General features: G+C 30.5%; 1 protein-coding gene across 1 annotated transcript in view; it reads right to left on the reverse strand.

Moving 5' to 3' along the window:
• LOC134726109 (U3 small nucleolar RNA-associated protein 6 homolog) overlaps window positions 1-11,440 on the reverse strand; it is a 142,227-nt gene that overhangs the window by 27,574 nt on the left and 103,213 nt on the right. The window contains exon 14 of the mRNA XM_063590506.1: window positions 2,089-2,168. Coding sequence (XP_063446576.1) covers window positions 2,089-2,168 — 80 coding nt within the window. The remainder of the gene's footprint in view (window positions 1-2,088; window positions 2,169-11,440) is intronic.

The raw sequence follows: 11,440 nt of genomic DNA on the forward strand, positions 1-11,440 counted from the left end.
ACAAGTATTTTCCTATCAGGACTTATTGTGCTCTAACTAAGGTTTTGGCTGTTGCAATCAAGCCATTTTGGTTTTTTATGCTATGAACTTCTGAAGGTGTTTCATAATATTGACTTCCCCCAACTATAATAGGTACCAATAACAACTTGATGAAGGTTCTCTAATAAAAAATAATATTTGAGGTTGCATACCATTTGTTCATTTAACAGGAGAAAACATATAAGAGACTGACAGTAATTTTGCTGTCTCTGTTATTTTAAAGAAATGTCCACCCAGACAGACTCCACATCAAACATTAAAATCGGCTCTGTCAGCTGTGATGTCAACAAAGGCCAACAAACAACTCAAAGCATGTCGAAAGGAACCAAAATGTCATGTCCATAAAATAAACAAAACATTACAAAGTTTAAATAATCAATTATGATAAAAATGATAAGTAAAATTAATGATGATTTATTAATATTCATATCATAACAATTACACCTTCGGCTGCTGTCAGCTCTATGGTCGGGTTGTTGTCTGTTTGACATTTCCCCCATGTCCATTCTCAATTTTATAAGTCACTTGTATAATTACAACTAATTATGTAATTAACCTGTATGATTTAATATACAGCTTGTATATTAAGACTGACAATTGTGATGAAATCAGTGATCACATGATTAGGTTCCGACAATAATTTTATTAATTCTTTTAAAAGAGTAAACTTGGCATCTGTCATTTTCCATTGGTAATGAATTAATCGAAAATAACCCCGGAAATTATATCTCGTTAATGACAATTTTTATTGTAATCTGGACTTCTTTAGCAAAAGATTAAATTGTAAAATCAACATTAAACCTGAAAAGAAAGCTGCAGAAAAACGGATTTTAAAAGCAATTTATTTCGTTCGCGTTCCTGTATTTCACAAAAGTAATGCACTTGAACCATTCTAGTAGTAGCAATGAAATTAACGTGAACAATCGTGAATGAAAATAAATTGAAATCACGATAAATGTCATGTAATTTAAAATGACAACGCTATTACAAGTCATTTGTCATTTGGGCCTTAGAAATGAGAGAATTTGTTCACTAATACCCAAATAAAAAGAGAAACCACACAAGAATTTGTCTCCCTAACAATTCATCTAATAAAAAGAGTTAAAGTTTTGCACAGGATAATTGATTTAGATAAACTTCGTACATGAAATTTCACTTCTTTACCAACTTAAGTGATTTTAATTATTCTAAAATTTACATATTTCCCTCAATTGGCTTAAATCCCAATCTATCTTGATTTTAATAATTACAGCAACTAGACTGTTGTCACAATAAACTGCAATAATAGTTCTAAAATGTAGTAATAGTCCAAAAAGGAGATGTTGATGTTATCTTTAAGGTCAAACATCATACTTTTTTGTTGTTTTATTGTTTGTTTATCTATCATATCATGGATTTGGGTATATTGCAGTAATCTAAATAACAACCTGTCCAATAAAGTTAAACTGAAATATTTTGTTTTATTTTTTGGCTTACATTTATGGTAAGTTACAAGGATCCCAAAGTATCAAACTTAATTTTTAAAGAACTGATCTATCTTACAAAAGAGACTTTTTAACACGAGGAACTGCATCAAGAAAGAATTTTCGGGGTATGCTAATTTACGGAAAAAGTAATCTCACTTTGCACCCCAAAAATTAAACCACATAATTATGTGAAAATTTCTCAGCTTCAAAACGAGCCATCATACATATATCCAAGTTTATTATATGGACTGAGCTATAAAAGAAAACTCCTATGGAGAAACAGTTGCGATAATTGACCCACATCCACTGCATCTAAACTATGCATGTATGGTGAATTGTCTTATTTGCCATCATACCACATCTACTTATTTTTCATAAACAAAACATGAAAATTTATATTTAACTGTCTGCACAATATCAAGCTGACTAAATGGTCTTACAAATTTGTGCAGACAGTTAAATATCTATCATTGGATCTTCAGTGAAAATGTTCCATCTTTTTGTTATTTTTGTCATTTTGTTGCAGTCACATTGACATATACCCCTCTCTTATTAAGTTGTTTTATCCATATATATAAAATACCTTTTCCTTCACGGTCAATGTTTGAGATTCATCTTCAATCGACTCCAAACAGGCAGTAATATAGAACTTCCAGGTCACATCTGAAACGAAAATGTTAAACATCAATATGGTTATATATGACCATTAATTAGAAGTAGACAGGTCTGACATGCAACTTTGTAAAATTGACATTTCTTAGAAACAGGAAGTTTTGATATATTGCCATCTAAAACTCCTGATTATGTCAATCACTCAATGAGAGACTAAGAAATACTGTTTAACTTAAGACAGGTCTAACATGCACCTTTATAAAATAGAATTCTTTGAAAAAGGAAGTCTTGATGTCAGGGTGCCGGATTTTTCTTGCTGCTGTGAAGACCCATTAGTGTCCTTCAATAGTTATCTGCTCTTTGGTCAGGGTTGTCATGTCTCATTGAAATATTCCACATTTCCATTCTTAAGTTAATAGGTTCATTATGATTTGAAATTGATTCTTTTTCAGTATAATTATTAATGTCACAATGCTTACAAGTTATCATAAGGCTATTGTAAGACCCATTGTTTAATGACATCATTTATGATGATTGGGTCAACCCAAATTTAATTCATTCACAAAAATAACTCAAGATTGATCTAAATATAATTCTCATTGAGTTTAATGTTTTAACAATTCCATTGGCCAAACCTTTATCTTAGGTTAATGTTATTCATATATGAAATTCAACAGAACAATCACAGGCAGCTGAAGATGCTATAATACATTAGACAAAAAGTTAGTAGAGAATTTGCCACAAGCCCTTTCTGTAGTAACGATTAGAATTTGCTTTCAGATTTTCAAATTTTAAAAATGCCACAAATGCCTGGAAGTTATTACTGTATCTGAAATTCTCAATAACAGATCATTAATTATCAATGAAAATATTTCAAAGAGATGAACTTCAAAGTAAAATTAATATCAATTTCATAAATTTTTAAATCTTTCAATAATATATTGCTATGAATCCTACAGAAACTGGTCTCTATGAATATAGTCCTGTTAAGTCCCTTCAGGGCATTGTAAAAATCCTTTAATACTGATCTTGTTTATTTTTAGATAAAAGATAGATATCAAAGGGGTATTTCCTGATTTATAATTAGATAAAAGCCAGATTACAATACTGTATCATACCTTTGTTTAATATTTGTTCCAGTTTTATTACACTTTTAATCTCCCAAACTAAATAAACCTGATCATAATAAAATAGCTTTTTGATCTACATGTAAATTTCAAAGATTAAGATAATTAATATGTACATTTCAACCAAATCTTGAAAATTACACATAGTTGACAAATTACAAGTGGTCCTTCGAGGGGCTATGTCTTTTCAATATAAGTTGATCTTAGTATTCACCAAAATTGGAATTTTTATTCCAGAAATTAAAAATAATAAATTTTATTGTTGTTTTCCATTATTCAGGGCAAACAAGCACTTCAGTGTGTAACAGTCAAACCTTCTAACCTTGAAGGAAATTATTTCTTTCAATTCATTTTCCAAGGGCATCAATAATATTTATTTTGTTTACAATTTGAAGTTTTATTTCTGATTTCAAACCACTTCATGATTAAAAATCAATATTTAATTCTTTTTAAAAGAGATCTCACAGAATCATTCAAGATAAATAAAAACATTTTTTTCAAATTTTCAAATTTTTTTTTCAGATGCAATTTTCAAGAGAAACATAAGGTTGCGCTGGACAACTTTCATTTCAATGCAAAGCCAGAGGGAAAACAAAATATTAAGGAAACAAAACTAGAAGAAAACAATTTCTGTAGTGCAAGAAACATGTTTGTGTAAATGAGAGACACAACAAAAAGATGGTTATATTTTTTTTGTTGAGTTGCTGTCTCCTTCAGACATCTAACACCACATCTCCTTTTATTAAATATTATAAGCTTGATATATATGCTTCACAAAGCTGGTTGTAATACATCACACTGTTTTATTGACAAAATTTAATCCATCAAAATGAAAAATTTCTTTGTTGAATTCATTGCAGTATGTCTCTAACAATTTTTTTTTTAACTCAGAAAAAAAAATTGAAAAAATCTTTAACATTGATCGATTTGTTCTGCTCCATAGAAAAACTTCTTCAATCACAAACAAACAGACCACGCTCCACTAATCAAAGGACTTGACGAGGTACCCAAGAGAAAATACCCATCTTCCCCGTGTTGGATAAACAATGAAAATTTAAAACATCCAGGAGCTTCTTGCATAAGAAGATTGTGATTAATTTTCAAGTAAACTAATAGGATCATTCCTGGGAAGAAGTCCTTCAAGCCATTTTCTTAAATAATAAATTACCATTGGAAGCGTTTTTTCCAAGGCAATTCAAATCCAGATGTTAAAAACATAATTGTTTCCATTTTTATGGAATCAGTTTAAGTTGGAGAAATGCTTAGACAAACATTAAGAATTCTAGTGTTCCGGCATGTTAGTTTAAAAGATGAAAATTCCCAGAAACAATATTGTTGTTTGCTGTGAAAGGAGTGAAATTGCAAGATTTCTTACAAATTCAAAATAATCTGCTTTTATTTGACTGCAATCCAGGGAAATCAAGCTCTTTCATAATGCTGTGGATTCATTATTTTTCGTTGGATACTTATTTTCATGGGTTTCCTGGGTACAGTTGAACTACAAATTCAAATGTACAAATTTTTCTATGTTCAGATTGGCAAAACCATAAAATCAAATATCTTCGAAACTACAAGCTTTCCTCAATCTACAAAAAATAATGAATCTACAGTACAACTAAACGTAATAATTGACATATATATACCAAAATTTTCTTTTTATAATATCATAATGAAAACCCCAATGAAATTTGATATGACCCTAAGATAAAGTTTAATGTACCGTATAAACTGAAAAACCTCTACTTAATCAACATTATACCCGAACTGAATTAACCCGTTCAAATTTGTCGACTACAATAAGCTAGTGACATACGAGATCATGTGATGTCACATTTTCGTAAGATGCTTTTTTAATTAATTTACCGCAGTTGAGCAGCATTTATTGTGGCACTATTCAGGCTTCAATTGATAACTTTTAAATAAGTCTGCCTTAGTTAATAAATCCTAATTTTTGTATGTAATCAATTAATGTTTTCTGTATGGCCGATTGTTAGAATTCGTCAAACCACAAGAAAACATGCTGTCATTTAATTAAATACAGGTATTCGGTACACTTAAATATTTCGATAAGAAAAGTGCATGCAGGAATTAATACTGTGCTTATTTATTTACAGTCGATTAAAGACATTAGTTCTAGCAACTTAATTAAACTCGTCCAACCGTACATTTTGTCCAACCATACATTATGCAAGGTGTATCTATTACAGGGATAAGGAAATCTTTTTTTAACACCTCAGCGTTAACAATCCCTCCCAAAAAGTTAGATTGTTAAATAGTAGAAGAAATTGTAATTGAGTAGCACAAACTCTAAATTATTCAATCAACCTCACTGGCATCATTATTTTTAATCAAGGTGAAGTTGTAGTTGAGTTGATTTTTTTTAGATAAGAAAATAAGCAGCCATATAAGTGTGAGCTTCATAAAGAAAATGTTCCTCAAATTTGTCAGATTTTCAACTGTTTAAGCATATGAGTAATTCAAAAGAACCAAATTATCCTTCTTTCATGTTTTTTAGATTTCTAATTTCAACTTTCAACTCTATGTGTCTCCAGTGAAAGACAACCTTCTGCTGCCTTGCACAAAGAATGGATAAAAAAGAATGTTTCCAACATTGGTCCTATCAAAACTGGTTCCAAACTTTCATAGCAGACTGAACAAGCATGTAACCGTCATAAAGATTTTCTACGAGAGATAGCGCCTTTCTTATCACAATTCCGTTCCTGTCAATCCATTAAAATGAAAACAACATTTAATTCTACGAGGCAATTGGGCGATATTGAGCTGCTAGATAAGATGTACATTTTATTGACACTAACAATCTCATTCTGCTATAAAAGGCATCAATATCTCCATACGTTGGTAGAAAGGAAATAATTGTATTTTTCAGTTACAAGAAATGTAATTTTGACATTTGATTAGCTTGTCGCCTGTATGACAAGAAGACAGAGTATGGTTTTTTTCAAAGTGCCATTAGCCATTATACAACAGCTGCTGAAGAATGGTCAATTTCCCATGCTATAATGAGCAGATATGGAAGCAATTGACGGGATTAACTATTGTTTAAAAGAATTGAGGAGATTTGCATACCACTAATCATATTGCTATTAATAGGTGTTCTCTTTCATGGAGGGAAATACGATACTATAAGCCATCAATTATGGTCTTAACTTTTCCTTTTTATTCATGAGATGGACATTAACAGCATCTAAATATCTCAATAGGTAGAAAATAAAACTCAGCAAATGAGCTGTTAAATTCTGCAACCTTTCCCCGTCTCCAGATCGTAAATACTTTTTTCTATTAAAGACGACTACAAGCTGATTGAAGGAAATTGGGTGACAAAAAATAATTCAAAATGAAATGAAAGCACCGGCTGATCGCTGCTGTCGTTAATAAAGGACTGGACATCGGATGTAAAATTAATAGATCTTATTTGCATATTCTGTTAAAAAATGACTCGATTTAGGATTAAGACTTACAAAAGAGCCAGTTGCTTTCACCACTAATGTCCCCAATAAGAGAATTATACACGCTTTTATTGTTAAGAATATGTCTATTTGCCTAACTGTGTCCATGAAAGTGCTAAAACTAATTGTCTTAATTTGCATATAGTGAAAAGAAAGACTCGTGACAAAAGAATCTAAGTCCTACAGAATCGCTCAAGTATGCTAATGATAAGAGAATAATTCTGAACTTAATGGTCAGAATAATGTTTGTTTGGTCAACCATACATAATTCCTTTATCCTTAATTGCAAAAATCTGCATACCGCACACAAAAATGTTTATATTATTCAAAAGTGCAGAGTTTTGCACTTGGAATTCAAATATTCTTCAATTTATGACCACATGCAGTAAAAGTCTTTCTTGAAAATCTTTGTCACACATTTCTTTTCTTTTTCTCATATTGCAATTTTTCAATTTGCTTTTCAATATAGAATGAAAATTTTAGATTTTTAGTCTTATATATATGCTTTTTATATATTTTACAGTTCAAAATCTTACCTTACTTAAGCTTGTTAATTTGTTTGGTGTGAGCTTGAACACTCTGTGATGAAGGGTCATATGACTTTGACCTAAAATGGTTTACTTTTACAAATTGTGACTTGGATGGAGAGTTGTCTGATTTAAGGGCTTAGAGCAACTTATATAAATCAGCTGTATATGGTCAAAATATTTATTTTATAGTGACCTCATTACACATAGTATCTGCTACTTACACTTACAGTCAGTTGCCTGAAGATAAATATACAAAATTAGCAGGGAACCTATCATCAGCTGATTGAACAAATCAGAACTGTGATGGACTCTCAAATGCCAACTTTGAACAGAATGTATGGACCTGCTTTAATTTTGAGCATAAAAGACCCAAATCTACAACAATAAATTAGGAAAAAAAATAAATTTCTGATCAGAATTTTGTTGCATCTTCAATTTCTGAAATTTTCAGCTTTAAGACAGGATTCTTCCAAAACTGATAGCATTTGCATAAATGTCAAATGGTTTTGTTCTTTTTTACCTCTTATTAGGAGAGTTACTTCAAATGGATGTTGATTGCAGACGACATGGAGAAGACAGGCAATTCTCTAAAGTAATAAATGTAGACATTATGCCGCTTTTATTTTCAAGTCTATTGTCTTTTTTTACAATTAATTGATATAGGTGAATGACTAATTTCAACGGTAAAAGACAAGGACCAAAAAGTAATTATTCTAGACAACTTGTAGACAATTAATTTACCAAGGATGCATATATATCTTAATTACTGTATACCAATAACGAAACACAATACACGTTCATGTTTTATGATATTTCGTAAAAAGTCGTAAAAAGTGGACGGAAGCAACAATTGGATTGATTTTCTGTCGTTATGAATACCGTGGACAAAATTGATGTAGCTCTTCATTGCCTGCTTTGACGAAGGTTAAGAAAATATTATAAACTACAATGACAATTTGTTTCGTCCCTGAGATTGCCAATCCTGATTAATTGTCCTATTGTCTTTTAATATGTCTCTGAGATTTATCTCTATAAATCTTACTTAAAGTCAATTCTATGTTGTTTGAGAATAAGGATTATGGACATTCGATCTCATCTAAGTCCATTGTATATATTGTAAGGCTAGTAATACAATCGGAGATTAAGGTACTTGGAAGCCAGACTGGCAGTAAAAATAAATTTATGAGCGAGTTATACTTTTATGTAACATGATTTTTCCATAGCTTTTCCAACACAGTAAACAATCAAGATTACTTTCATACGAAAGTTCTCCTAAAACATATACTGCATGTATATTTATGCATGTGACATTTTTACAAGCCATTAATTAGAAAGACATGATTGGAATTAGTTTCCTCTTGTATGCTCATGATCAAAATAAAGAATGACAAAAAGTAAACAAAATTTCAAGGATAAATAATTGGTAGAGGTGAACCCCAAATTTAAATGTTCAACAGAGTGCAAGTTTTTCCTCAATCCACGCAAAATTCAGGTGACCATGAAAATAAATAAATCCACAAAGTTGCAACAATACTTTTTCATACACTGGGAATGACATGAAAATTAACAATCAGAAATATATCAATTTAATCATGTCATTACAAAACAAGTCAGGTGTAAGGCAGATGGCCCAATCAGCAACCCAAGTTGTTACGCCACCAGAAAATAGTCCCTTTCTTGTTAAGTATTGTTATTGTTTCTATGCTGTTTAGCAAATAATCATCTTACTGATATTTCTAATTGTATTAATCAATATTGCATGATGTACCACATTAAATAAAACAGGATGTACTTATGTATTTAAATCAAGACAGAGAGAAGAACAAATTGCATGTCTGACTCTGTGGCAGACGACACATGCATTCAAATCATCAGACATCACTGCACTTTATATCAAAAAGTTTTTCAACAAGAAATTTGATTGATCATCAAAAGATATTGTATAAAATATTAAATAAATTTTTACTTCAATATTTCCGCCAAATTTGATTTGTATGAATATTGACTTATCATTTCAAAGCTTAAATCTGTATCGTATAAGAGTTTAAGTGAAGCTGATCTTTATTGTTGCATCTTCCTTAAACATGTAAATGCCATGTTGTTTAACTTTGCAGGAGACAATTTGTTTAAATATTTAAAGTAAAAATCCATCTTCTGACTACATCCAAAGGTATCTTTTAAATATCATTAGAGAATCATCACATTATATGAGGGGGGATAGGACCTTTATGGGGACTCCGGGATAGGGTGTTTTTAAGCTCGGGATTTCGGATTGACCCTATCGGGATCCAGGAATTCTAATTTTGAATTTCAGAACCTCTGGATTTCGTTTTTTTAAGTCCGAGATTTCGTGATTTTGTACTTTTAAGCTTGGGATTTCGGGATCAGAACCCCTCCTACCCTCCCTCTTATATGCAAATACAATCTCTCAGTATAACAATTTTTCTGCAAATTAGTCATTTTAATTCTGTTACCATGAAAAGGAGGAGGTGGTATGATTGCCAATGAGACATCTGAGTATCCACCAATGTCCAAAGGACAAGAACAGGTCGCTGAAAAAGTTGTTTGGACAATTAAATTAGTCTTTGAAATTTGTCAAGGTCAAACTGGCTTTGTTCTAAAATTTTGTATGGTTAAAGTCAATGGTCCACAGAATTTTTTTTTAAATTTTAACAAATGTTTTATAACTCTAGGTTAATTTAGTGAATTTCCAAATTACATGTATGAAAACCTTAAAATTCTTAACAAAATGTCAGTGCAAAACTTACATTTTAAAGTATATTTCTTTTATAATTTTGTAAAAATAAAATCCCATATTTTTTTTTCCAACCTGGAAAAAATGTTAGGAGTGACTCTTCAAAGACACAACTTACTATAATATCAATATAATACAGTGCAAGCCAATAAATTATTGAAAAGCATCAATATAAAAGTTAGTGAAGCAATTATGGCTTCAGCCGCTTATACACAATAAAGATCAGAGTTATGATGATCAAGGTTAACATTTAGCATATTTAATTAGTTGTATATGTATTCTAATTATCAGGAGGGTAATAAAATTTCACTTGTCAAGACATTACACAATTTATAGACTTTTTTTCATTCAACTTAACTCAATTATTGAAAGCACCAATTTTCTATTACAGCAAATTTGACCCACTGTTTGTAGACTTAAACTTTGTTGGCTTGCTTGCTTTGTTTTTATAAATGTTTACTCAAGCTTTAATTTAGAAATAAGCTGTAACAATTTTGTAATTTAAGCATAAAAAAAAGAATATGACTGTTTGGACTCTATAGGTGGCCTCAAATGAAACAACTCTATTTTAAAGGGAACAAATGATATAATACATTAAAACAGTATGCCATATACAATGTACTACTATAGGTTACATTAATGCTTTCAACAATGAGCAAAAAACCCTACTGCATTGTGAATCAGCAACAAAAAGCTCTGATATGACAAATGTAAAATAATCCAAACATCTTCTTTTATTTATATCAAGAAACTAACAGCCTTTTATGTACAAGACAATAATAAAAAAAGAGATGACATACACCAACAGCCAACAACCATTGAAATGCAGGATCATGACTTTATAATGGATAGACACATTCAGAATGTGGCAGTATTTAAAACTTGAGGTTGGAGGCTTTAGTGATTTAAGACATGATGAAAACAAATTGTCAATGATTACATTCTGGCCTCAACATTTTCTTTTTCTTTCTGAAGTAATACAGCATACAAAATATATGTACTTTAAATCAAACAAGTCTTAAGTATGAGTTCAACAGTTCATTCGAAGTTTTTTTAAGTCTTTAAATAATGTGGTCACTAGACTCACTAATGAAATATACAAATATTTTCTCGTAAGAAATATGATTATCGTCTTTGTTTATATTGGACCTAATGATAGCTAAATATTTTCACACCCTGAAATTTACATTGAAACTAAACGTCACAAGCCTTTTATCATTATGGTCTTTATAAATGTGTAATAATCCTGTTATCTTCCACATCCAAGGTAGATAATCCATCTTAAACAAAGAGAAGATAATCCTTTATCTAAACAATAAGGGAGATAATCTCATTTCTAAATAATAAATTTTACAACCTATAATTGTCTCATTTGGTGATAATCTTGTTTCTAAACAATATTTTATGACATGAAAATACTTTAATAATGTGTTAATCTGTGCCC

The sequence above is a fragment of the Mytilus trossulus genome, chromosome 7, assembly GCF_036588685.1.
Source record: "Mytilus trossulus isolate FHL-02 chromosome 7, PNRI_Mtr1.1.1.hap1, whole genome shotgun sequence".
In the NCBI taxonomy this organism is placed as follows: domain Eukaryota; kingdom Metazoa; phylum Mollusca; class Bivalvia; order Mytilida; family Mytilidae; genus Mytilus; species Mytilus trossulus.